Source organism: Botryllus schlosseri, chromosome 9, assembly GCF_051294905.1.
Source record: "Botryllus schlosseri isolate E-star chromosome 9, Bs_hap1, whole genome shotgun sequence".
Classification (NCBI taxonomy): domain Eukaryota; kingdom Metazoa; phylum Chordata; class Ascidiacea; order Stolidobranchia; family Styelidae; genus Botryllus; species Botryllus schlosseri.
The window spans coordinates 21401942-21429765 of NC_137244.1; the positions used below are offsets into that span (position 1 = coordinate 21401942).

Consider the following 27824-nt stretch of genomic DNA (forward strand, 5'->3'; position numbering starts at 1 on the left):
CATCTCCATACTGAGTGGTACTAAAACACTGGACAGGGACGGAGACATAGCTCTAATGTTGAGCGATGTTTCTGGAATATAGAATATTGAATTTTGCCTAGGTCGTCATGGCTGTGGCGCAGCTATTTTATCACGTCGCGCCAAGATCCGAATTGAACGTCGTGGCGAAACCGCTGATTCGACTTCTGCGAGCTCACAGTGAAGTACAAGCCGTCGTACTGCAGAACATCGCCACCGTCACTCTCAAGTGGAAGGTGAGACTTTCTCGTTACGATTTTGATCATTTTTTGAAAGCGGAATTATGCGCTTGCGCTGTATTTGAAAGCGCCATGTCTGAAGCAGTGTTAGGATCAATTCGCCACCTTTTAAGGCACTGGAAATTTTTACTCAAGTCGAGTCGTGAAATATTTTTGGTTTATGTTGTTCGATTTTAATGCACGGACGCATGTGCTTATGCATTGCATATGGGCTAGTTCAGTCATTCCCAACCTTTTCTGTTTGCGGCCCAATTTTCGATTTGAAAAGGTCATTACTCACGTTCTGAACGTGAGGCCGCTTAGCACCTTCATCTAGACCAGGGGTTCTCAAAGGGTGGGCCACAGAGCATTTTGAGGTGGGCCACAGAACTATTTGGAAAATTTCATAATGTACGTTTAGTTATATTTCTTATGTTATTCGCTAAAAATATATTCGTATTATCTAATTATACGTAGGCTACATAAAGCTTTTCATCCGACTCTGATTAGACCAGTGGTTCTCAACTTTTTTTTAGACACGCCCCCTTTTTGATGATGAAAGATTTTGCGCCCCCCTCATCGTCATTTCACAAAATCCCACTGGGATGCTAGCAACCTAAACAGACTGTTTGGTGGTGTGAAAGGTTATGAATGTTGATGAGAGAATAAAAAAATATGAAATTGGGTCTATATGGGGAGAAACACGTTCGCGCTTCCCTTTAGATGTTTCACGCCCCACTAAGGGGGCGCGCCCCCCAGGTTGAGAACCCCTGGATTAGACGTAGTGGCACATATGAAGTCAGCATGTGTAGATCGAAAACGTTAGGGAGAAACGGTGGCTTTTTCTACTGGCTATGACAACCTACGGCTAACAGCAACTAAAATAATTTCAAGCGTATAATAGCTAGAATATAATGCTGAAGTAACCAAGTATTCCGGCAGGGTCATGAACTCGCAATGAAGTGCAATTGATGTACAGATTTACTGTACTTCGGCAGGCCGTATTATTGCAAGCTAAAAGTAGCCATAATTGCAAATTATTAGCAACGTCTGGCGTAGGTATACTGCACCACCGCAACGAATCCTAATGGATTGAGGATTTATCGGAGCGCATTAATATTCTGACATCGCAACTTCAGTTGTTTTGGTACAAGACATACAAAGTACATCATGCATATTGAAAACTCTTTCTCCACTTCTCTGTAGTAGCCTACCCCATTCACCAATTAATTGTTCGATGCTGGCCCAGAATGATTAATAATATCTGATTGTTGTGTTTCGCGACGCGAATGGAGCAGCAGACGAAAATATTCTACTTGGGAGTTTTTAGCTTATGATCTACCAGGGTCGTAACTGCCGCACCCACACACCCAATTGGGGGGAGCTCGAAGGGGCTCAAGATTATTTTGTTGGTCGTTTGTTAGTGGATATTTATTCAACTTCAAATTTTTTTCCGCGCTTCGCGCCATTTCATATACCGGGAAATTGAGATTTAAATATCATCAGTTATAGAAAAATGCGTATATTTTAGAGAAATAGGCATATCGGCGCTGTCCATGACCACGCAAAACAGGAATATGACTCTAAGATATTAGGTGGGCCACAGTACATTTTTAAACCGGAAAATGGGCCAGGGCCAAGAAAGGGCTGAGAACCCCTATACTGTATCCAGGAAGATCTTCTATATACGGTACCATGAAAGTGTTGTCGTGTCATGGGGTCCATCCTTGTGTAGCAGTGAGCTAGACAAACTTAGTTCCATGCCATTCATAAAGTGCGAAAACAAACGATTCGCCATGGCTATACATGTAAATTGATGAGAATGCTGTCCATGGGTATGCTGAATGCTGAATTTTTAAAAACTGTATTTCGGGTGTTTAGGAAAAATTTGTTTTGTAGTTCCGGTGAAAATGCCAAGAAACTGTTGACGCTAGTTCCTATACATCCCGTCCAATATACTTACGTGTAGTTGTAACGCTAATTATAATAAGAGTCAAGGCCGGTATGATGGCAGCTACAGGCATGCAGAAAGTATTTTGTCTTAGTAGTTGCTGCTAATGGAATTAATGATATTGGAAACGGTAAATGAAATGGATTTCAGTAAATAAAGGATTAATATTGATCGCGCTGTGAATTGCAATATTCGATGACTTGGAAAATGTCAACTAGAGTCGTTTTAAGTTAGTGACTCGAGTCATCAAATGGCATTCCGAAATTATGGCATCTAGCATCATGGTCACGACACCGTACTGAATTGAATAATGGGTTCCAAGTCTAACAGAATTTTTTAATCGAAGCACATAGCTATTCTAGTTAAGCTCTGGTCCAGTCAGTTTTCTGTAACACTATTGAAACTTTGCTTTTTGTAGAATATTCTCGCTAGCAATGCGGTTATATTTATGAAATGCACAAGAATGCAGGAATTATATATAGAAATCGTCATCAAGCGCTCTTTTGTCTTTACTAATTTTGTGGTGTTCTCAATATCATGACAATATACCTACCACGTTCAAATGATTATCCACTATTCATTAAACTATCCTTGCCAGCTATACTATTATCCCTGACACAATCAATGAAAGTATATCGTTAACAAACTGCATATTATGCAGCTCCTTCTGTGTATGTTTACATGACACGAGAGAGAGTTGATCATCCATCGCTATGAAGTGCAGTGAGGTAACTGTGATACCCCACTAGATAAGAAAAGCCTCAGGTCAGCAAAAATTACTCTTGCCATAACAGCAATCTCTGGAATGATAGACATGAAAATGGAAAAAAGTTAGTTATTCTGTTGACAAAATATCGGGGTGTTGATCGTCTTGCTGATTCCAGAGGCAGTCTTTTAGATTTATTGACATAAACCCCGAATATTTTCGGTTGACACTAATCAAGGGTATTTTTCAGCAAAAATAGTAGAGTGTCAGCTGAAATTATATGGGTTTATTTCAGTTCTATTTTTAAAAAATAGTATACTATCTTTCTGTGTATCTAAATCTAGAAATAGATATGCTCCAATAGTCAAAAATGCTAAAAATCCTGGAATAACTGTAACTACTTCTTGTAGTAGCCACTCAGACTGTTCAACGCTTTGATATTTATATAGATAAAAGCAGATAAGTATCTTGTGAATCCCGTTAAATGCAGTAATACATCTTTAGGTAAAATTAAATAAGTTATTTTGGTGATATAAATATGAAGATAGGAAATAAGATTAAATCAGTAAACTATGATAATTATAGCGTGCGAATACTTGAAAAGGTGCAATTTTTAGAATCATATCGAGGTTAGCTGAACTTCTGATGTAGCGCACAGTCCATTGGTATCCAAATTCGTTTGAGCTTGACGATGTCGTTTTCTATATTCTGGTCGCCGTCGTCAATCCAGACTGCGGCGTCGAATGCTACGTTGACTTCTTTGCATTCGAAACCTTGCATTTTGAATGTGTTTGTGCATTTCCTTTTGTAAAATGTTTGGAATTGTTGCTGTTCTGAAAATAAATCCACGTTTTAAAATCGACATATCTGGCAGATATCTCAACATTGCCAAATATTGTCCCTCTCTGCAATTGACTGCAAATCAGATTTGTATATTTGCTAATAGGAGAACACCACGGGTTCATAACGCTAACCTGTGAATGGGAATGTTGAATTTTAAAAGGTTAAATAACAATAATAATGAAATGTGGAATTGTTAGATTAGCCTATCAACAAATTGTCAATTATCTGAACAAAGATTATGTCGGCATTTGCTTGTTCATGTTCACGCACGTGGAGATAAATTCAGGTAATAGCACTTCCTACAGTTTGTTGCACTTACCTACGTCATGATACAATTCAACAATGTCTCCAGCATCGTCCCTAGCCTCCAACACTTCCACAGACGTTCGAAATAGTTCCGTAACACACGGATTTACCAGTCGCGTGTCTTGTGCTGGGAATGAGGCGAAAAATTAGCGTTTCCGTATCGCTCGCAATGTAGCATATAAGATTTTCCGTACCGACTTGTCGCCTTGATCGAGTTTTTTCCAATGATAATTGCTTGGAGAGCGCTAATTCTTTGCATAAAAACTTTTCCGTATATAGCTTTATTGGATTCTCTACACGGTTATTCGAAATGAAAAAGGCCCGACTTTCAGCGCTCGGTGCAGGTCTGTTCGCCCAGTAGCAAGACCTCAGACGTTGATACCTCTTCTTTTTGCAGTCTTCTTTGCTTATTTTTCCCACCTTCAAATATATGAATATCGTCAAACTTGCTATGCAGCGCAGGGTCTGTTTGTTGCTGGTGACTGTAGCTTATAGATGTATATCAGCCGTTTAAACAATCAACAAATTTTTTTCCTTTTGTTTTTTGCTGAAGAATGAAGGCGTAAAACTCAACACGCCTCTACTGGGTATGATGGAAAGTGAAAATAGATAATGAAATTGTTGCTGCACGTTTTGAATGTCGGTAGAAAATTGACGCGCTTACACCAGCTGCCATCGCATATCTGGCAACTGTAGTTTGTGGTCACATCTACTTGGGTGGGCAGGCCTACTGACAAAATTATAACTGACTTCTACTAATCTACACTTGCGCGCACTCCATATTTTTAGGATTATCTGCGTTGCAGGATGTCCATGAACTGGCCTTAACTTCTCAGAATCTTCAATACATCGATAATAATTTAATACATATTGAAAAGGATAGAATTTTTCAGTGACTACAACACTACAGCATCATTCACTGTGTACACAAGTGCAAAATCGCTTGCACTGATGTTCACATTATTCCCTCAAGTCCACATGAGGATGTCATTAGACTGTATTGAATAAATAGGCCAATCATTTTCTATACTTTGGCACCGGAGAAACTGTAAATATCAACATACCAGCAATTCTCTAGTACTCTGTTCTTCAACTTCAGTTTGCTGTAAAGTTGATAAAGGATGAAAACCTGCCTTGTAACATCAAGACGTATATATAATATATACCGTAGAAGGTGTGATAATTCCAGGTTTGGCCAATATAGGCCTTGAATACGGCGATATAGTTGTGCGTGATATTGGTGCCATATCAGAAGTTGTGATAATACCAGGCTTAGCCAATCTAGGCCTTGAATCCGGCGATGTTGTTGTGCGTGGTATTGGTGCCAAATCAGAAGTTGTGATAATACCAGGCTTAGCCAATCTAGGCCTTGAATCCGGCAATGTTGTTGTGCGTGGTGTTGGAGCCATGTATCTCGATCCCGCTCTAGACCACAGATATTCATACTGAATCAACAGCGTGATTATGATGTGATAATAGGCCTGAACATAACGAGATGATTGACTCTAAAAATATTCGTGAATTACAATGGAAATAAACAAAGAGTTAAGCACTCACCATTCTGCTGCTCAGCGATGTTCACCCTCAATGCCTGATTTTTTATCGTCGTTCAGTCCAACATATCACTGACTTTATATATACCCTCTGGCTTTTAACTTTAGAAACGGAAATTTAAACCCTGGTTTCAGTTTTGAGCTACTTTTTCAGTTTACCTATAACAATTCTATGATGACATTTTGATATTGTTGCAATACTTTTGTGGTCAATTACCTCACCATACCTGTTCTCGCAATTGAAATAGTTTATGATGAGACTGGATGATGGCCACGTTGGTACGGTATTCGATTACAGCGAAAGCTAATTATATTTTCACATTTTTTCCGTAGCTTGGTAATTGGTGTAATTAGGGAGCGACTGCGGTTTGATTTTCAATGTCTATATGGCAGTGCGTGATTCTTGAATTTGATAGTTAATATTACTCATCAAGTAGAGATAATTAAAAAAGATTTGTTTATTTTGTACTTGATACCGCGGTGCAATTCAAGGCGATCTATCAAAAATTGGAGTTTGAAAAGCACTATTCTATTATGTATGTGTTCTCTTTGACAAGGATACAGTATTCATGTTTTATACCATAACCGATCAGGTTGTGCTAATGTGAAACAATTTATTTCTAAATATAGCTGATATTAAAGTATGTTCATCCGAAAGAATTCCACTAGTGCAGTGCTCTCCAACCCACGAGATGGTACATGCTTGTGTGTATGAAAATGCCTTCAGTGAGGACGAATATTCTGCATATTTTTACTTTTTCTGACGTGGAATAATTCATATAAACATAATAGGATTTGAATACAGTGCCTCGCTAACTTTTGTCGCTGCGACGCACCGGTAGAAAGTTGTTGAACTTACGACCCACCACTAATCGTAGCTTTTAAAACAATTTCGTCAAGCAACAGTCGGAGTGAATTAATATTTGCACACTATTATTATTGCGTAATGAAAAGCCTAAAGCGGTACATAAAAGACTTAATTCCCACTATTTATTTCGCCAAAAATGGCTTTATTGCACTATGGTAGTTATAAATTGACCTCAGAACATGAAAAAGAATAATTTTTCTTGATGATACACTTGACTAATGCGGGGAGCTTTGGAGCAATAAGTTGTGCCCAACTGATCTGGAATTGCCATAAATATTCTGCAGCAACCGAGTTTTTGATAAACCAGTCGCCTGCTTGTTAGACAAGATATCGTAATGTTGAAGCGTCTGACTTTTTGATCGGTTGGTCGTGGGTTCAATCCCTGGCTGGGTCAGACCAAAGACCTCACTAGTAACACTGGTATCCGTGACTTCCCTGCTTGGCGCTCAGCATTACCGGGATAGCAGGGAGGGGTGGTTCAAGACTTGGAATGCCTTACAAGGATCTATCTGCACCTTCCCTGTCCAGCGGCATATGCACTGCACATCGTGCACTCGTGGTATGCTTATGAACAGATCGTGTGTATGTATATCATCAGTCGGTGTATATGTCACAAAAATACATAACATCCTTTACTTTCCTTTCGTAGACAGTTGAATGAAAAGTGTTAACTCGATTCTATTTGTGTCTTAATTTTCGGTTTGTTTGTGTGGATGAAAATAAAAGTACTGATGTTTCTCAAAAAGTTGAAAAGCACTCCATTAGTGGTACACGAGGAAAACCAGATAATGAAATCAGTATTAATTATTAATTGCTATTATTTAATGTTATTGTTGTTGATAACATTGTTATTATGAAAGTATTCATTGTAGCAAATTAGCTGATTTAGTGAGAATAATCTGACTAATTGTGTTACAGCCCAATGAAAGTGTAGTAGACTACTAATTCCCTTTGTTTATATAATGTGTGTTGTTTGGTAACAGAGTAGTATTTATAACACATTGTCAGAAAAGACATGTCACATTTTTGAGTACTATATGTTCTGCGTCTAAAGACTGTTTGGTTTTAGACTACTTACCAGTTTTCAAATCGAATTATTTGTAAATATCATCAAATTGAATGTCTGTCTATGATGGATTGTATCTTATATATCCGTGAAATGTAACCACCTGACTGTGTAGGCATCTATATTGTTATCACACTTCATAACTAGGTGGTGTTGTTCCTATTTGTAGAACCATTGCACATTTATCATAAAGGTGGATATTTGTAAATTTTTAAAGTCTTGTGGGTTGTTCTCAAATAAAAAGCTGCATTCGCTTCCATTCGCTCTTTTGAAACATGTGCATGTTCTAAAATTCATCAGAATCGCACAGCATATTTGTACTTGACTAGTAGCGACAGTAACTTGTCTGACGTAAGCTGCTAAGCCTGTCTGACACCAGCTCCGTAACAATTCCGATGAAAGTATTCATAGTGCCAGAAGCTGATCCGACCTATGTAGTTTGACTATTGCAAAAAGCTTCCTATCGTCACTACTCTGGTTTTTAAAAGAAATGTACGACCGACAAATACAATAATTCGGTGTAGTATGCAGGGAAATATTTATTCAACATAACATACAACACATTAGCAGGTGCTTAATAACGTGTGAACAATTGTGCTGATTGCAAGCAAAAATGCTATGGAATTATACATGGTGGAGTGCGCAATCGATTGGTATTTTAACTCTTTGCACCATCACTTGATCGTTCGTTATGTCGTTGTCGCCGTCATCTAAATACACCGCCGTGTCCACAACCGCCTCCACTGCTGAGCAGCCCAATCCCGCCGGTGTCGATAGAGTCGGGCTTGGGTGGCAATGTTTGACATAGAAAGTTTGGAAGAGCTGATTGTCTGCAACAAAAGTGTGATTGTCATAGATTCGCAGGCTACAGCTGCCTACTTCTTCATATACAGTGAGTTGATCCTGGTCGCTAATGAATAATCGTAAATGATACTCACTGATATCACACAGAAGTTCCACTGGGTCCCCGTTCATGTCTGTAGCCTCTATAAATGCTAAGGACTGTGCATTCGCAGATGTGGAACAGGAATTGAATGTTGCTGTTGAAAAAGTATATGTTTCTGTACGGTTAATATGCTAGCAATGGGACTTTCAAACATGCTATGAGTATAGGTACGAGTACTATCGATTTACGGGATTAATTTTTTTGCTAGTCTGATATTGTCAGGTATCTTATATCACATATCTCTTTCAAGTCAGCTCTTGTTCTGACTATCTAGCAATTGGAATTCTTATATTTAGAAATGCCTATATTACTTTTATTATCTAGGCTAAACATAAAACCGAGCTTCTAGTACTCCTAAAAATTGTCTGGCTACAGTTTTGCCTAATGAGTCCACTCGTATTCTATTTTGATATATTGGAAGAAATAATGATAGCGGAGCAATATTTGCATTTTGATTTATATTTATTAGCAGACATTCTCCTAAACTAATTTAAGATAAAGTTGGCCTATTAATGAGGTTATTCGTGACCAAACTTATTACATCACTCTTGTTGACAGTGTATTGAGTACCTACTTCATGGTTGAAGAGTTGTGTCATAGTTAAAATTTCAGAAAAATTTCTGATGACTCTTTACTATTGTATTTGTTTTTTGATTTTTCGTTTTATGGAGAATTTAAAACGTTTATCACATCCGGAGTCTCCTCAATAATGTCAAGCACCTCTAATTTTCAATTCATTTGCAGTGCGGATGAGCCAGGTATTTTTGCACCAGCTCCTCATACTGTGTTTACTATGTGTTCAGCAGAGGTGGTCAAAGTAGTCAAGAAAGCTACTCAAGTAGAAGTAGAAGTAGCGACGAAAAAATCTACTCAAGTACAAGTAGAAGTACTTCTTCCATAAGCAACCTAAAACTACTTGAAGTGGAAGTAGAATTGCCTGACTTTAAAAGTACTCAAGTAAGTAAGTAGTTGTGAAAACAATCCTAATTCGTTCACATGGATTGTAAAAAGGTACAAATTGAGCTATGCGAAAGGTGACAAGCTTGATTCATATTGATGCATACCAGCAGGTATCCAATTTTCGATATCTTTTCCGGGAATTAAAGGCATTACTACACTTGCTTTTTTACTTCAACATGTATGTTCTCCAGGCGAAAGAACTGATATAAATTATAACTCAAAGTATATGATACTGGGAATTGAAAGTAAAATGTAAATACTACTTCTAAAAGTGAAACTTGTAGCCTATTTCATGCCTTTAGTCAGGGTTGTAATGACTCGACTTGACTCGAGTCATTTTCTTGAAAATGAAAAATGACTCGACTCGAGTCAATTTGTGTATTAACTCGACTTGCACTCGAGTCATTGCGCATGACTCGGAGTCCGAGTCTCGGACCAAGTCACATTACTCGAGACTGGGTCTACCAAGACAGGCATTTCATTGTAATTTCGAAGAATACGAAAGTTATCAGATCACACTATAATTATTTTGTCTATCAGTACTAATACTTGAAAATGTTACCAGAAACTGTTATAAGTGAGGAAAATTAGCATATTGTAAATGCGAACCATTCGATATCACCAAACAGTAATAAAAAGTGGGTTTAACAAGACTTAAACTGGAAACAGAGCAGTCAACACAATGACTTGGACTCGGACTCGAGTCAAAACACTATGACTCGGACTCGACACTCTACTCCGTGACTTGGACTCGAACTTGACTCGGTACTGAATTGAAAATGACTCAACTTGACTCGAGTCAAAACTATAAAAGTGAGATTGACTTGTGACTCGGAACCTTGTGCCTTGGTTACAACCCTGCCCTTAGTCCAGAAAGTTTCAAAGGTGATATGCTAAAACAGCTCTAAAACTAAAAAAATAAAATCAGAGTCCACTTTTCCAGATTAGGACACGCCGTGGACATGCTAGATTACGATATGACAAGTAAATGCTAGATAGCGAAACATCAGTTTCAAACGTCATGGCTTAGCTATATATACTGTGATGAATTATTTCATATGGGCGAAGGACGACAATGTGGTGTAAACGGAACCACGCCAGCCCGCGACCTAAATTATTTTCACCCAAACTTTCGTGAAATCATACTGGTCACTCCGTATCCACTGCGCGAGAAGCGCGACGAAAATTCTTCGCTTTACGCAACTTTTATGAAAATTAAATGTTAATACTCCGTGAAAACAGCCCCGAAATTTCTCAGGCTATTTTCCTGATTGGAAGATTGAACTACTACTTGACAAACTGAAAATAGCGAAAAGTAAGTAAGTAGATCACAAATTATTACGAAGTAGAAGTAGAAGTAGCGAAAATCAGATCTACTTGAGTAAGTACCAGAAGTAGAGGAAAACTACTTGAGTACTTCGAAAAAGTAGAAGTACTTCGTTACTGACCACCTCTGGTGTTCAGGTATGCTGCGAGGTCCATGCAGCCAATGCCACAAGCTGATTTTAGCATACTTGAAATATCTTTGAAGCTATCTAGATTTTCTGTCGTGTAGTTTACAATCGGTCATTTGATATCACAATGTCATATGTATGACCTGGTAGTTGAATCTATTTCTCCTTAGTGACATTGCACTTGGTTAACGAATGGGAATTTTGAAGTCAGTCAAGCTCTTCATTTTCCAACCCTTTTCGTTAACTATCTACCTTGTTTTTACTTTGAACATTTTAGTCGCCCTTACAAAACAAAGACCTGATGGTAAAACATTGGCAGTACAGGCACTGAAGTTATGTCAGGCTATATGACAGACACTTATGCAATGCATTGGTACACACTGCAGATCGTGATATCAGATATCAAATTTACGTGTGATATGATAATGCTACGCAGAAAGGACGTTGCATATTCAATAGACAGAATATAGATTTAATGATAATTTTTCTAAAATACTCCAGAATAAGTGAAAATGCTGAAAAATGGAAATTCCTCCCCTAAGCCGTTGAATGCCAATTGAATTGGAAAATGATCTACGCAATGCGGCCAGGTGGCTGTGATGGTTCTTTGCAAAAGCCTAGACGTTACATGTTGTCCCTACTGAAGTCTACAAAAGTCACTGCTTTTGTGTGAGTGAAATTTCGTAGACTGGGCTCAGTGCTAGAAAAAGTGATTCATCTTTCTTTGAGAATATCATGGATGCCATTTGCTCCTATAATTTTTCGGCAATATGTTAAGTTACCTCTTTTCTTTCTCGATCTCTGCTCGGTTGTCTGTCCCAGTAGCGAGAATGCTGTAAGCAAGAAGCCAGGCCATTAAGTGTTAATGCCCAGCACAGATGGCAATTCTGGAATCTGCTACCATTATTTCCTATCCCCACCTCTGTTTCCAACACCCGATTGGTGTGCTGTGTTCTGTGTGCTCTGTTGTGCTCTTTCCCTTTCCTCTTTTAGTCTCCATTCCTTACACATATATGTTCTGGTGTAAAAATCCAGCTTACTTTGATACTCCGGGTGTAATGCATAGTAGCATGCACGCAAATGCATGTACCTCCGTTGAAGGCATAGATGTCTCGTCATGTTTCCAACCTTTGATAAGATTTCTTTCGTTATCAATCAAGACTTTCAAATGTTTTTATGAATAATTACAATGTTCGGCTGAGGAATTCTCTTCAGCACTCGTCCCCTCTGTGATTCAGACGGATACTGAAAAATAATATATTCCTGTTAGTGTCGGGATAAAGTCACTACCTCTAATTCATTACAAAATTTAGATAAGTCCGGTCATTTCAGAATATCCGATTTTGAGTCAATTTCAAATCACCAAACATATTCCGCTTCAGTCATCTGGATTGATGTGTGGATGGGGATGGGGATGCAGACACAGATACAAATTGACTACATTGTGGCAAACTTGGTTCCACGTCATTTCTTAACAACTAAGATTCGTCGCAGCGCATCAATACGATGGTATTTCTGTACCGGTAATGAAACTGATTGTGGCTTCTATGTCATAATTCTGGGATTGTTACTGAATTCTCAATCTAGACCTGTCGAAATGGCTTGATAAGAAAGAAAAGTGTGTTGCTGTACGAGGATGATCTAATATGTGCGGTGCGTGATTCAAAAACAAGAGCTAATTGAATAACGATGTAGACTCCTAATCTCACCCTTATTTCTTCTCCTGGATATCGAGTTGCCGGCCATACCGGGACTGCACTTCTATCTGAATTGGGGGTCCAAACTGGAACTGGCGTTGCTCCTTCGCCAAAAACGTAGACCTGTTCCGGAGGTGGAATTCTCTGCTGGTCGTTCAGACTTACACTGACAGCAAGTCCGCACATCAATGCAGCAAGTAGACAATTGAACATCGTCTAAATATGAAATGATATGTGTGTAATTTCATTTCTTACTGCTGGTGAAAAGCTGTTTTTGCCATTACTTTTTGCACAAATGGCTGAAAAAAGTCAACTATTTGAAGAGGAACATAATCAATCCCAACCCTCGTTTTCATTCATTGACATTTTTGGCAAGTGGTGCATGGAAATACACGATTTAGGCCTATATGTCCGAATGAAAATCACACCACACAAGGGTCTGGTGTCATATCTCCAAAATGACGCAATTTTTCATGGTATTGCCATTGTATTGTCAAAAGCTCGATAGATTTGTATAAACCATAATAGCAGTAGCTTGACACAGTTGCCAGGGGTGTCAAGCTCAATTTGGTTCGTGGATCGGATTAAAAATTTTTGATCGTCTTCGACTCAGACCGGTTAAATGATGGCAAATGTTACCTCCAAATTCATACCTTTGTTTTTAATTTTGGAATGTTAAATGTTCAAACCTGATTACGAGGGTATATTCTTGTAACAACTTTATTTGCAAACAATCAAATCACAGTTACAATTATTGGTTAATTGAATACAGTCATAAACCACTGACACAGCTGCTCTAATTGGCAGGTCTTAATAAGATAAGTCGGCATAGTTCTATGCTCCCTTTTTTAGTCGTGGCGTTATCCCTGATCTGCATTATGATGATATAAGTTTAAAACTGGCCCTACTAATCCGGTTTATAATTATTGAATCACCACTCGGATGTCCACAGATACAATTCAGAGTCCCGACATAAAATGATTGTTGTGCCACCACACTGAACCAACTCACCACTCTCCAAGAAAGATGAAGATTGATGATTTTTTTCCATATTTCCTGAAAACTATGAACTGAAGTTTACAGACATGTTACTAATGTTGACTAGAGTCAAAACCAAACATTGCCGACAGACGGTTATAATTTGTCTTGAACATGTTTGACATTTGCTGACGAGAGAGATTATTTAGGGGAATTATTGCTTGTTCAAAATCTCAAATTTTGAGGGCAATGTTGTGTAACACAAGTATTTTTTCATTTACTCTGCAGTGCTTTGCGGGCTTGATGAAATTGTCCTGTAGGACGGATGTTTGACACAATAACTGTATGCGATCATGATGCAACTTGAATACGGCATATAGATAAATCAACGTACCTGGAGTTTGCTGACGTGGTCTTGAATGATTGCGTTCGATGTGCTGCTCTCTCTCTCTATCGAGATTATCGTGACAAGATAGTCAAGTCAAGTCCATACACTAGCAGTGATAATTACTTACTAACGTCCCGCAATTCATGCCGATCATAATATAGTTGTTATGAGGCCCCAGGCAAACGTTGCCTCAAGATTCATAACATCGATTTCTCTTCCGCTATGAAATTTCTGCAGTTCTGCTTTTCTATTGACTCTGTTTCCCGCACTTGATATGTTGCTGGTGTTACCCTGGAATTTCAATGAGCTCATTGGCGAAAAATAAACCCCTGCCCGTCTCGGCTCTTGTAGGTAGCTGTCTAGTCAGCATTCCCTGCTAGCGGCACATGTTTTGCACGGTTTCTCGCGGTTTGTTGGACAATTTTTTTTTAATTATCCTGTCACACAACCTGATAGACATCTGATGGCAACTAATAACACCGTTCAATTTTCAGTTTAATTCATATGAGCCAGACTGGCTTGGTAATTGGTGTAATTATGAAGCGGAAGTATTACCATTTGATTTGCAATATCTATATTCAGTGTTTGATACTTGAATTTGACAGTTGATATCTTACTCAACGAGGAGAGATGATTAAAAAGCATTTTGTACTGGGTGCAATCTAGAGCAAGGGCGGCCCTGCAAGAAGGTTTTGAGTGGCCCATAGGTAATTCTCGAAATGAGTTATATTATCAAAAAATAAATTACCTGTACCCAGGTAATTTATTGTGAACTTGCACTACTCTGCATTTGGCGTAAAAGGTGAATATTTGTAAATTTTCAAACTGTTATTGGCCGTTGACAAAGAAGCTCGACGTGCATAGACTCGAGTTGCTCGTATGAACTATGGACATGTTTTATAATTCACTAGGATTGCCAAGTATATTGTACTCGAGTAACAACAGTGACTTCTCTGACCTAGTTTGCCAGGCTGCTTTACTGGATCGCTGCAGAACGTTACTGCTTAAAAATAAACGAATTCACTGTAAAAAGTACCAGTGTAGGGGAGAGGAGGCCAAGATGAGACACTTTTCTGATAATTCAAGGCCACTCAAAGAGTAATGCCTTCTGAGGATTAATTTTGGTACCAATGGAAAGCCTGTGATCTCTACTTTCTATGACGATGGCTTGAGTTATATTGAACAACATACTGATGGATTTCTTGGCCCTCAAAAATCCTTGCTCAAATGTCTCAACTTACCCCCAGGTGAGGGTAAGATGAGACCAGTGGCGGCTCGTGACAATATCGGGTGGTGGGGCAAGGGCTGCGAGCGACTTTTATCAACATGACGTCACAATGGCGTTTTCCAACGTAAAAAAGTAACTTTATGATGGTCACATGAATTTCCCGACAACAGTGATTTTAACGTAGGTGCCGCGAGAGGTTTGCCGGTGAGCCGTGACTAGGGCTGGGCAAAATCGAGTACCTGAGTGAATCGATTCTGAATCACGTAATATGCTTCGAGTCGAGTAATCGAGTATCACTCATTATGACGTCATACCAAAATGCATTACGTCAAAGTTCAAATATGTACCATTTATGCCACCACAAAGAATATAATGCCTGTTATCCATCTCATAAAAGATACTTTCGTATTTTTTCGACCATACCGACTTCATTCCACTTGGTTACAATGTTCTGGGATAATCATTACTTCGGAAATGTTCTACGTCCAGTAACCTTCGTAGCCTTGTACCACAGATTTCGTATGCTATGATACCGCCAATCAAGGTTTCAAGGCTTCAACAGTGAAAATTAGTATCGAAACTATAATTCTCGTTGAATAATTAACTTTCAGTGGTGAGAAGCGTATAATTTCAGTACTCGAAAATTTCATATTTTGCTACTCGACTCGAATCATTGAAATTAATACTCGATTCAGATTCGAGTACTCGAATCATTGTGCCCAGCCCTAGCCGTGACTAGAAGTGTTGTAACAAATGTTTTATTCATTTATTTTTAATCAAAGGATTATTTTACAAAATGTACGTAAACTAAGAATCGTCCCTATGCCACGAATCAATTATCAGGTCATCCTTAGTAGCATGCGTTATGATTTCATGGTAGAGTTAGAGATTACGCAAATCGATAGGCCCTAATTTTTCTAAGCCCGTCCGAAAGTGTTCCGTACACGATCCTGGTGTGTTACGACCACTGAGCTGGTGGTTACGAGGTTACGACCAGGTGATAGCCCAGGCAACCAAATTTCTAGACCTCTAATTTTCGCTCTAAAGGCAACTGCGTAAACTACGTACGGAGCAATGATTCAATACGATTCATGTTCGCACTTGACTTGACCAGACTAATTCCAATGACTAGAACTCGAGAGATTGCGTAAGCCTAACTGCAAAGGTCAACGAGTTCGGACACATACGCAATTGTTATCTCATAGATTGGGCCTGTCATATTGAATCCAGAACATCAATTTGAATGGTCTTTAAAGAACTAAGGACAGCAGCCTCGGAACTTCGGTCTCGGAACAACATAGTACATTTTGGCCTTGAAACTGGAGACTGTGACCGGGGCCTACGATATTCGTAGGCCCCGCTGTGACACAACACATACGGCTTACTGTCTATAAGTCTGCTGAGAAATCGCCGTTGGAAAATATATTAATCAATAAATACATGAATGAAAGCCGTAAACTTAGTATACTGTTACATGAAATCATCGAGAAGTAGCATTCGAAATCTCCATAACCCATTCCAGCATGGCACACTGTCAAAATCAATACAAACAGACGAACAGCGAACTTTGAGTAAAATAGATCGAGGAATAGGCTGATCGAATGATCAGCTGTTAGCCGACATCGAAAATGAAATAGCTATCGCATTTGACAGGGGATTGTAAGCAAATAATTTGAAGGCCACAATTTCACAGTGAAATGGACATTGGCGAACATAAAATTATGTGAATATTTGAATGCAAACCGAGAATCTTAGTTAGCTGTTTCATGCGATCATCGAGATATAGGCTACCATTGGAAATATCATCACCGATCTCGTTATGGAACGCAGACTAGATTAGCACAGACAGACACCGGCTTTTGCGTGATATCCGCAAGGATGTAGGTAGGCTAAGTATCAGATCAGCGCGCATCTCTACCATACTCAACCTCGGAAACGGAATAACTGCCTCAATCATTGAGTGTCAACTTTAGGACTTGGCACCGCGTTCGATACTAAAATCAAGACATACCGTGCAAAAGCTCATGACAGATCTAGGTATGGAACATCGTTAAAATCAATAGAGACCAATAACGGCTTTTGCGTAAATCAGTTAGCGATAAATGAAGAGTCAGCTCTCATTCGACTTTGGAAACGAAATTACCACCCACATAGTTCAGTGACCAACTTAAAACTTGTTACAGCGGTCGATACTAACATTGACTTACCATGCCAAATGTCATGACCGATCTCGGTATGGAACATCGTCAAAATCAATGGAGACCAATACTGGCTTTTGAGTAAAATCTGTTTGCTGTACACTGTACATGATAGATCAGCACACACTGAACTTCGGAAACGAAATTACTACCCTTATCTTTAAGTAGCAAGCCTGAAACTTGGAGCAGTGCTAAATACCACCTTCACGACATATCATACCAAGTTTCAAGAATTATCATGGTGCGAAACACCGTCAAAATCGACCTATACCAGCAAAGGTCGACTCAACGCATATCACGGTAACCGAGTTCAGATATAGATACGATTGTTACATCACACCTTAGGGGCAACCACGCATAGTTGCCCCACTTGCTCGGCCATTTTACGAATAGGAGAGAGTAAATCAACGTTTCTTTATTGTGCGCGGCTTCGAGAGAATAGATAGTGAAAGCTTGTTATGAGCGCTACCGGGGCAAGCCCCGGCTAGGCCTTCACAGAGCGAAGACACAGAAGAGAATTCGATTTTCGCAGAGACTTCGCTATGTATGGGCATTTGCAAGCGAAAGCACAAGAAGAACGCGGGTTTCGCTGTGATCTCGGTATATATTGATTGCTGTGCGTCTATAAATGGTTAAATTGTTATTGAACAGAATTTTAGGTGGGGCAATGCCCCAGTTGCCCTATAGGACGAGCCGCCACTGGATGAGACACACTGTGTTTAAGATGAGACACCAAGCAATTCATGCTCATTACACCACCAATTCATCCCAAATGATGAAACAACCAGCAACATCGTGAATAAAATATAATAATCATGAAATAATTCATTTTTTAAAAGAATTGGTACATCATATACAAATATAAATGACATCGAAAACCAATTAGCCATGAGATCCAGCAACATTAAGAGTTTCGTTATTATTTTGTCTTGGAATGTCACATCTGGTAAACTACTAGATAAATAATACATTTTGTGTGCCTTCAACAGTAAATTTTTAATCTTCCGAGGCCTTCAATAGAAAAGCCCTCTGATACCCATGTCTCATCTTACCCCCATGATTTTGTCTCATCTTACCCCCACACCTAAATTAACATATAAATTTGAATAAAAAAATTTCTGTCCGTTACCCTTCTGAGGTAAGCGCATGATTACACTGCTAATATTGCACTCAACCAGCTCTAGTATTCTTGTTTTATAATATTAAGTACTATGATAGGTATGCCCTTACAAACATGAATTCACATAACTGACATTGGCTATGAAAATATAGTTTTTGGCATTTTTCTGCCCAACCTCAAATCTGTTTGCCTTGTTAATATGATAGGACTATGGAATGGCATTATGGGAACAACATAGTTAAAGGAATCTGATCTGTCCATCAGAAAATTTTTCTGTGAAAAAATTGCATGTCTCATCTTGCCCCGTGTCTCATCTTGGCCTCCTCTCCCCTACATCTGCCCCCGTAATAATATTCACAGGGCTGGTATCTGATCTGACCTATGTTGTTGGACTGTTGTAAAAAGTTCCCTATTGCTACTAGACTGTTTTCCAAGAGACAACAGTGCTGGGTTATGTGCGAGAAAAAATTTATTCAACATTACATGCGACACAGTAACAGATGCTTAATAACGCGTGAACAATTGTGCCGATCGCAGAATTCTAAATGTCATGATGGAGTGCGCAATCGACGGGTATTTTCACTTCTGCCATCACCACTGGATCGTTCGTTACATCATCGTCACCGTTGTCGTCATATACCGCTGTTTCCACAACGGCTTGCACTTTTACGCAGTTCAGTCCGTGTGTCGGGACTGAAGGAGCTGTGTTGCATTTCTTTACATAGAAAGTTTGGAAGAGTTGGTTGTCTGCAACAAAAGCGTGATTGTAATTGATTGGATACTTCCCTGGGGAGGATGTTGAGATAGAAGGGGGCGGAAATAACGAATTGGTCGAAAATGTTAAAAGCGACTCGATGCTTGACCCATTTCAGCGCAGGAAAGGTGTAAAAGGAGGTTGGGAACCACTGGTCTAGTTCTTAACAGTGACTCAATCCAGGTTTGAAACGAAAGATTTATGGGCTACTCACTGATATCAGCCAGAAGCTCCACTGTTTTCCCGTGCTTGTCCTCCGCCTCTACAATTTCTAAGCGGATTGCTTCTGTGGAACAGGCATTGAATGTTGCTGCTGAAAAAGCGCAAGTTTCTGTACTGGCCATTTGCTAGCAACAACACTTTTCCAATTGCCGTGACAAGAATAGGTATGATCGAGTTGTGAAAATAAATTTTTAGCTGATCTGATTTTGCCGGGTATCTATAGTTTATTACGTTTATTACATTGTATCGTCGACCATAGTGGTTTTATTCTAGCAAGTAGCAACACCTTTATTCGCGAACAACGGAGTTGAGCAAATACGATGATTGGCCGGTTTAATACAGTTATACACCACTAAAGTGGCGCTAACAACGATACAAGATGGTATATTTCTATGCTCCCTTTTCCTTAGTTGTAATCTGGTGTTAGTCCTGCGTATCTGTTGTGAGGAAAAGCTTCATGTGGAATAAATTACGCAATATGAACGTACTGTTTGCTGCAATGTTGTGAGGAATACAAAAGATTTAACAGTGCACACAGATGTTGGAATTTGGTTGATAATAATAATTATTAAATCTCGATTCGAGTCGGAAACCTTCTAATTCGGAAACGACAGAGCAATGCAATCGCAGATATTTGTATTCAGTTTTTGTGTAACTGTTATATTCTCCATGCAAGCTGCATTGGCATTGGTGTTTTTACTTCTGTGGATAACTATTTCTTGGTCTATTTCCCATAAAACTCTGAACTCAGTGTGCACTTTTTGCCTTCTCGAAATTGGGTGTCATTATCACTGACTTGTTCCTAGTGCTAACTAGAGTGAAACCACAGCACCGCAGTCGGGTGGTTGTTATTGTTGTTGTTATAAGACACCGCTTGCACGGATGAGATGGCTAGGAGGGGCCTAGATAAGCCTCAAACACTCAAGTAGGAATTCTTGAGTCGACCTTAGTCACACTCGAACTCGTCACCCATTGGTGTTGCAGCTGTGAATTATACCACTACGCTATCCCGCCACTACTCGGGTGGTTATAATGTGGCCTATGAAAGTGCTTGACATTTGCTGTCTTGAGGGAATATTCAACAGTAGTATTTCTTACAAACAACATTTACTACAAATGTGCTGGATAACGTGACTATTTTTCAATCTAATCAGAATTGCTTCGCAGGCCGGATGAAATCGTCTGGCGGGCCGGATGTTTGACACCCCTGCCTTATACCATAAAATTTCCATGGAGTTGGAAATACTGATCTACGTTATGCTGTAACACTGTAGGGCTACCGTATCAACATAATGGCGCTTTGCAAAAGCCCAGACGTGACGGTGACACGTTATCCCTATGAAAGTCTACAATAGTAACAGTAGCGGTTGCTTTTTCGTGAGCCAAATCTCGTAAACTGGGCTTGTGCCTAGAAAAATGGATTCATGTTTCATTGAAAATATCATAGACACCTTTTGCTCCTACAATTTGACATTATTATGTTTTTTTACCTCTCTTCTTTCTCGACCTCTGTCTGGTAGTCTGTAGCTGTACGAGTAGCGGGAATGCTGCAAGTAAAAAGAAGCGAAGTTGTTAATGACTCGCGCGGATAGCAATTCCGTAATCTGCTACCACTATTTCTTGTCCCTACCTCTGTTCTGTGTGCTTTGCTGTGCTCTGAGTGCCCTTTCCTCTTTTAGTCTCCGTTCCTTACACATATATGTTCTGGTGTAGAAATCCAGCTTACTTTGATACTCCGGGTGTAATGCATAGTAGCATGCACGCAAATGCATGTACTTCCGTTGGAAGCATAGATGTCTTGTTATGTTTCCGACCTTTGATAAAATTTCTTTCGTTATCAATCACTAATTTCAAATGTTTTTGGGAATAATTACAATGTTCGGCTGAGGTATTCTCTTCGGCACTCGTCCTCTCTGTGACTCAGACGGATACTGAAAAATAATGTTTTCCTGTTAGTGTTGAGATCGAGTCACTAGTTCTACGTCAGGGACGGGCAACTTCTCCAGTCGCCGGGCCTGATATGGTATAATGAAGTACTTGGCGGGCCAGATTCCTGAATCGACACATTAATCACGGATTAATCCACCTATACAAGGAATATATCGTATTTAACGCACACTTTTAGTTTGAAGCATTGAGACCAAAAACGTATTCAATGAATTTATCAAGGTAATGAACTTAAATAGCTGCTGTTGACCTTAACAGAACAAGCAAATTCTGACAAGCCAAAGTATTTTCGATTTTGAGTCTATTTCAAATAACCAGACATATTCAGCTTCAGTCGTCTGAGTTAATGTCTGGATACAGATACATATTCACTAGGCTGTGTCAGATTTCGTTGTACGTCATTTCTACACTACTAAGATTACTAATAACGGCGTGTCTCTTTTCAGTTGCACTGACTCTCCATATCTTGTGTATTTGATCATGAATGTCGATCAATTAGTGCCAAATAGTACGATTGTCACAGCGGTAACATTGCATTGGTGCAATGGTATTTCCGTACCAGTAGTGAAACTGGTTGTGGCTACTATGCCGTTAATCTGGGTTTTTAGCGTTTTCCATCTGGGCTTATCGTAATTGCTTGGCAAGAACGAAAAGTGTGTTGCTGTAGGAACATATTCTAACATGTGTGGTGCATAATACAAAATGAGACTGATTCAATGATCGGTGTAGACTCCTAATTTTACCCTTATTTCTTCTCCTGGGTTTCGAGATGGCAAAAAGATCGGGATTGCACTTCTATCTCCATTGGGGCTCCGAGATGGAACTGGCCCATCCCCCAAAATGTAGGTCTGTTGTGTAACTCTTCCCTGGCTTCTCAGGCTAACAAGTCCACACAGCAATGCAGTAAGGAGGCAATTGCTCATCATCTGAATATGAATCACAGACTTCTGTTGAAAAGCTATTACTTGCCATTACTTTCTAGACAAGTGACTGAAAAAATATCAGCTACCGTAAGCCGGGGTAACTTTGGACAATTTTTCACAATTTCGCTTTATATCTTGGAAATGCTAGTGTGCAGAGGAGGCAAGTTTTGTATTTTTCTGGGGTTGTGAAGCAAAGATTACAATTAACCAATCCAAAATCTTCATCCATAGGTACCGTATTTTTTGTAAATCATCCCCGGTCTCCAAAGTTACCCCAGCATGTGGGGTAACTTTGAACAATGTAGATTTTTGTATGTCTTTACACTTCTATGGTTTATGAAACCTCTTAAATGAGGCTTATTTGGCAAGAATTGGTGAGAGCAGGAACTAAAAATGGAAAAAATAGTATAAGTGTGGCATATTGCATGATTTTTACCTAATCCCCCCAAAAACAAATGAAAAATGACAATAAAAATTTAGGTCATTAATGAACACTAATGCCACCTTATTCATTTCTTATCTCAATCTCACTAATGTCTTGCCCAATTGGGACTTATAAATATCATATGGGGATAAGGTTATCCAACTGGCGGCGTCAGCAAGCATTGAGCTTGTAACCGTGATTTCTTGTTGGTTTCAAATATATTAGTGTTCTTTAAAATATGCACTTTCCTTTTGCTATGTCCACTGATGGATATATTTTATTGTAATTTATCCCATATTCAGCGCGCGCATCTTTAAGACTATGTGATAAGTTATTAAAGTAGCTTACACCCGCTTACAATCTCTCGGTTTGTTGCCTACCCATTTTTTTCATATTTTGGCAAATTCTCAATTATTAACCTTCTCATTCCATTTTACAAAGCCATCAGGCAGGTCATAACGAATAGAGTTGACAATACAATACGCTTTGACACAGATGAAGCAGCCACTTAACAGAGCTCTAAATATCACATTTTCCACCGTCCAAAGTTACCCCATTCTGATAAAATATAAGGGGGTAACTTTGGACATCACATTTTATTATATTGATCGAAGGGTGAACCTGCTGAGATTTTTGCCATGGATTAAGACTACTTAGAGGTATGCTACTCCAATATGGCATATAAATAAATCAACCTACCTAGAGTTTGCTAGAGTTGCGACAGATGATGTGCTGATTTTAAGCGACCCGTTGACGTGCTCTTGAATGATTGCGTTCGACGTGCTGCCCGCTATCTCTCTCGAGATTATCGCGACAAGAAGGCCAGTCCCGACTTCCGTACACTTGCAGTGATAATTACTTACTGACGCCCGCAATTCGTGCCAATCATAATATAGCTTCTATGAGGCCCCAGGCAGATGCTGCTTCAAGATTTCTAATGCCGATTTTTCTTCCGCTGTGAAACTTCCGCATTTTTGCTATTCTATTGCCTCCGTGGCTCCGTTTCCCGCAGCTGATATTTTGGTGGTATTACCCTGGAAATTCAATGAGCTCATTGACGAAAAATAAACCCCTGGCTGTCTCGGCGTTTGTAGGTAGCTGTCTAGTAAGCATTCCCTGCTGGCGGCACTTGTTTTGCGCGGTTTGTTGGTTGGAATTTTTTTTTAATTATCCTGTCACGCAAACTGCTAGACATCTGACAGCAACTAACAGGGCTCTCGCTTAATTTTCAGTTTAATTCATATGAGCAAGCCATTCCATATTCACCTGTCATGCAAGTTAATTGCACATCCGCGAAACTGGCCAAGCTGATCTTCCGATGATGTCAACAAACAAATTTAATCTCTCGTGCGCATCAATTGCACCATTGCAATGGCTGAAACTGTAAATCCACGCCGTGCATTGTTTTATTCACTGGACAGAGTTGATTTGAACGTCATTTTCGTCACACTGATACAATTAACCTTCATTCCAAGCATCTAATTGAAGACATGCTTTCATGCGGATAGCGTACCTACTACTAATTTACAGACATTGGAAATTTCTTACTGCATAATTGAGTTTCTGTCTTGGGGAATTTGATCAAAGACACTTGGGCTTTTTAGATGGTGCTTGTGTTTGTGAGAATGATGACGCCATGCTTAAACTGCCCTGAGGTCAGCAGTCTAACTAAACTTGCAATAATTGACTCGTCACTCGTGATGCGCCTTGGTTTCATAATGAACATTGACGTTTAAATTCAATACTGGCGTCATAACTTGAAATCTAATAATTCATCCGCCCATATGTGGTTGTGCAATGTGCATATATTCAAAATATATTAAAATCATTGGTAATACTACCGAATATAATAGAAAAATATATGTTTGTGCATTGAACGGGATTGCAGCTCCTTCTCACATCATTGGAAGAATGTAGGTGTTCATAATATTGGAACTTGATTCGGGAAAACTGAAACCCTCGAAATATTAACAACACAAGTGTTAAGGCATATCTTGGATGATAGTAACGTTTTAGTCTCTCATCTTCAGATGGACGTCGTTACAAAGTTGATTGGCATTCCCGCATTTTCCACTCGATCTTGGCCTTTTTGCTTTATTAAATGGACTGGTAGTAGTTCATTTTGATAAGCCTTGCCCGCTACGGATTTGTTAATTGATAGGTACATGTCGCCGGTATGTACACGGACTTAGTGCCTGTGTCGTCGTTATAGTCATTGAGATATACAACCGCGTCCGCTTTTATGTATTCTTCTCTGCACGTGTAACCGTTAATCGTTGGAGGATTGTCCACGCATTCTCTGACGTAAAAGGCCTGGTACAGTGAGTTCCCTGTTGGAGTGAGAAAACATGAAATGATTGGCATGATGTGCAGTGCACTCGTCCTTAGTCAATTGTATGTTAAACTATTTGGGCTCTGTGGGTCATTTCTACTGCTTCAGCCTTCAGTTATACAGACTATTTTCTAGAATATCTGTCACCGGGGATTTTATTTTCCATGCCCCACGTAGGGCTGAAATACGGTTGGCCGTCGGTGAATTTTGTCCCTTCCCCCCTTTTTACCATTATAGTATATTTTAATATTCAATTGTTCAGAGCCCGTGTAGTTCATAAGTTTAGGAGCTGTGATAACTTTTCGAATGGATTGTCGCTAATTTCAATGATCCAACTTTCCAATGCATCAAACAGAACGCAATACCAACATCAGTCGTACGAATTTACATTGGCTACTCACCAGTGTCGTGATATACTTCGTGTTCCATTTCGTCAGAGTAAAGATAGAGGAAAACTTTTAATTGCAGCGGAGTTGAACAAGGACTCGCCCCCTGGTGGGGTACCTCTCTCTTTTTCCTACTGAGGTTGTCGTTTGCTAACAATGAAACATGGATAGTGTCACAAGTGTTGTTTCTTCAAGGGGTTGTAGTATGACGGATAATCCGAGATTACATATATTCAATTTGATATTTTGTGTCGAAATCCACTGGAATTCAGTTGTTTTGGGGTATGAAGAGCTAAGTTTAAAGAGCCAATTGTTTAGATAGCACAACCTTCTACAACAAACAGTGTCTGGCCAAGCACATGTGATGCTAGTTTGGGTAATGTAACATATGATATTACCAGCTATTCGTTTCATTTCCAGCAAATTTAAGGCCAGCGACTTTCTATGGGGGTAGAGCATGAGCAGATAGTTTTGTAGATTTAAATAAATTTAAAAACATTCCAGCCAGCATTCCAATTGCGGCACAAACAATAATATTCATGTACTCACTTTCATTGCTATCACTTCGCGCTTGTATAACAGGAGGATCTGATAATAATCAGTAAACGGATTAATATCACGAATCGGGTTAACTAACTGAGTCTGTTACCTTCCCATATGCCGGATAAGTCTTTGAAATTACCGCACACCGGCGGACTCGCTACGGGCTCGTTGCTGACATCTTCGTCAATGTCAACCTCCGAATTGTGAGAACTGAATTTTGCGCAGCTTCTAAGCGTTGAGTTTCTGTCGCATAGCGATTTAAATTTTTCGATGACCGTCGACGCGTGGACCTCGGATGAAGTCTCCTCTTCAATCTGTTTCAAGATGGAGTGTGTTTTGTTTTTGAGAATTATCTCATAGCTTTAATCGGTGTGCTTGTCTATTTGTTGTAATGCCAATGGAGAATTGGAAGCGGCTGCGATGAATATGGTTACATATGGAATTTCTTGACGTGACTATCGAATTTGAAGATCTCGTGAATGATATTTCTGATGCAATTAATTTTATATAGGCTTTTCGAAGTACAGAACTTCAGTATTGCAGCAAACAATACGTTCATATTGTCACTTCACAGTCCCTAGTTACCATGCGTGATTATGACCAAGTAACAGCATGTAATTCTGCCACCGGACAGCACCTATTGAAACACCCAGAGTGTGCAAAACATTACAGTAACAATCAGTTTTCCATAGTTGCTCGTGGTCGTTCTCTTTTTCATTTAAAGGTCCTTAAATCGACCATTATAAAGCTGCAAAAGCCGATCCTCTGCCGCCAGAAGGAACATCTCTACACGCTGGGAATCTTCCATTAGTGTTGTTTTGTCATTCGGCTGTTTTACAGCTGATTTTGTGCGTGCTGTACCGTAACTGTGCGCTTTTTACTGCCGTTCGCGACTTGTGTACTTGTCATTATTACGTCACAACGACAGAATTCTTTCCATATTTCGAACTTGGTTAACCTCATTTACTGGCCTTCACTGCTGAAGAGAGCCAGTCGAAAAGCTTCCAGTGGAATAAATATGACAATATGAACGTATTGTTTGCTGCAATAATGAATTTTATGCATTTTGACGAACGTCTTGCTATTACCTTGACTAAAATGTTACCGTAAGTCTTATCTGTAAACAGTGCAGTCACTGTTTCTGTAATAATGACAGCACATGCATATATGCTGACAAAAGAACCATATTGTATGTACTTCACTTACTGTGAATGCGTTTTGAATTACAAATTTCGTCCCTTGGATGATCTTTGTCCAGTTGGTGATATGGTGCACCCAATCTTTGATTTTATATTCTCCCAAGTTGGTCAACGGGGTAGCCTCGGCCGAGACAAGCATGGATATTAACAGTATCGTTACTGTGGCAAAATTCATCTGCAAAATAGCGACACTGGTTTATCAAGAATCGCCCGCACAAATCTGTGTACCTACCTTTGTTTTATATTACTGTTGAAGATCTCTCAAAATTTCTGCGGCGAATATTTTATTATACTGTATAGTTATGTTATTGCGGCTTTTCTAGAAATATTTGAATTATGAAGTGCGTTATTGTATTGCCAGGGAATCTTCGAGCCGTTTATGAAAAGCTTCTACGTACGCTCGACGGACCCGACACATATCAGAATCTTGAAATTGGAAGCGTTGACGAATTTGGCTTCGGAAACTAACATATCGACTATTTTACGGGAGTTTCAGGTCGGTCCAAGTTTAATAGCATAGCTAAGACCCGTTTTCCAAGACATACTCTCTACCATTTGAAATTTGATGAAGTGAACGTTGCTTCTGAAGTATCTCT

General features: G+C 39.4%; 5 protein-coding genes across 10 annotated transcripts in view; 1 reads left to right on the forward strand and 4 right to left on the reverse strand.

Annotated features, from left to right (window-relative positions):
• LOC145446972 (AP-3 complex subunit beta-2-like) overlaps positions 1–27824 on the forward strand; it is a 48707-nt gene that overhangs the window by 8241 nt on the left and 12642 nt on the right. For both annotated transcript variants that reach the window (XM_080325378.1, XM_080325377.1), the window contains exons 8-9: positions 102–254; positions 27590–27724. In XM_080325378.1, coding sequence (XP_080181504.1) covers positions 102–254; positions 27590–27724 — 288 coding nt within the window. The remainder of the gene's footprint in view (positions 1–101; positions 255–27589; positions 27725–27824) is intronic.
• Positions 2501–7904, reverse strand: LOC145446975 (uncharacterized). Of its 2 annotated transcripts, none has more exons than XM_080325381.1 (6): positions 5600–7904; positions 5209–5467; positions 5107–5145; positions 4237–4462; positions 4056–4169; positions 2501–3726 (listed from the first exon to the last, which is right to left on the reverse strand). In XM_080325381.1, the coding sequence occupies exons 2-6, from the start codon at positions 5449–5451 to the stop codon at positions 3524–3526; spliced, it is 825 nt and encodes a 274-aa protein (XP_080181507.1). In that variant the 5' UTR covers positions 5452–5467; positions 5600–7904; the 3' UTR covers positions 2501–3523. The 2 variants fall into 2 exon arrangements, with proteins under 2 accessions (XP_080181507.1, XP_080181506.1); XM_080325380.1 differs by having other exon boundaries at positions 2503–3726; positions 5209–5523.
• Positions 8044–14523, reverse strand: LOC145446976 (uncharacterized). Of its 2 annotated transcripts, XM_080325383.1 has the most exons (8): positions 13959–14523; positions 13598–13642; positions 12599–12802; positions 12078–12134; positions 11810–12017; positions 11672–11722; positions 8468–8569; positions 8044–8359 (listed from the first exon to the last, which is right to left on the reverse strand). In XM_080325383.1, the coding sequence occupies exons 3-8, from the start codon at positions 12797–12799 to the stop codon at positions 8154–8156; spliced, it is 825 nt and encodes a 274-aa protein (XP_080181509.1). In that variant the 5' UTR covers positions 12800–12802; positions 13598–13642; positions 13959–14523; the 3' UTR covers positions 8044–8153. The 2 variants fall into 2 exon arrangements, with proteins under 2 accessions (XP_080181509.1, XP_080181510.1); XM_080325384.1 differs by lacking the exon at positions 13598–13642 and having other exon boundaries at positions 13959–14520.
• Positions 18950–23651, reverse strand: LOC145446977 (uncharacterized). 2 transcript variants are annotated; one of them, XM_080325386.1, is made up of 7 exons: positions 23468–23651; positions 22165–22347; positions 21349–21405; positions 21105–21288; positions 20965–21021; positions 19467–19562; positions 18950–19245 (listed from the first exon to the last, which is right to left on the reverse strand). In XM_080325386.1, the coding sequence occupies exons 2-7, from the start codon at positions 22345–22347 to the stop codon at positions 19040–19042; spliced, it is 783 nt and encodes a 260-aa protein (XP_080181512.1). In that variant the 5' UTR covers positions 23468–23651; the 3' UTR covers positions 18950–19039. The 2 variants fall into 2 exon arrangements, with proteins under 2 accessions (XP_080181512.1, XP_080181511.1); XM_080325385.1 differs by having other exon boundaries at positions 19467–19565; positions 23468–23648.
• On the reverse strand, positions 24560–27617 carry LOC145446978 (uncharacterized). Of its 2 annotated transcripts, XM_080325387.1 has the most exons (6): positions 27461–27614; positions 27236–27403; positions 26136–26343; positions 26036–26074; positions 25502–25636; positions 24560–25098 (listed from the first exon to the last, which is right to left on the reverse strand). In XM_080325387.1, the coding sequence occupies exons 2-6, from the start codon at positions 27401–27403 to the stop codon at positions 24908–24910; spliced, it is 741 nt and encodes a 246-aa protein (XP_080181513.1). In that variant the 5' UTR covers positions 27461–27614; the 3' UTR covers positions 24560–24907. The 2 variants fall into 2 exon arrangements, with proteins under 2 accessions (XP_080181513.1, XP_080181514.1); XM_080325388.1 differs by lacking the exon at positions 25502–25636 and having other exon boundaries at positions 27461–27617.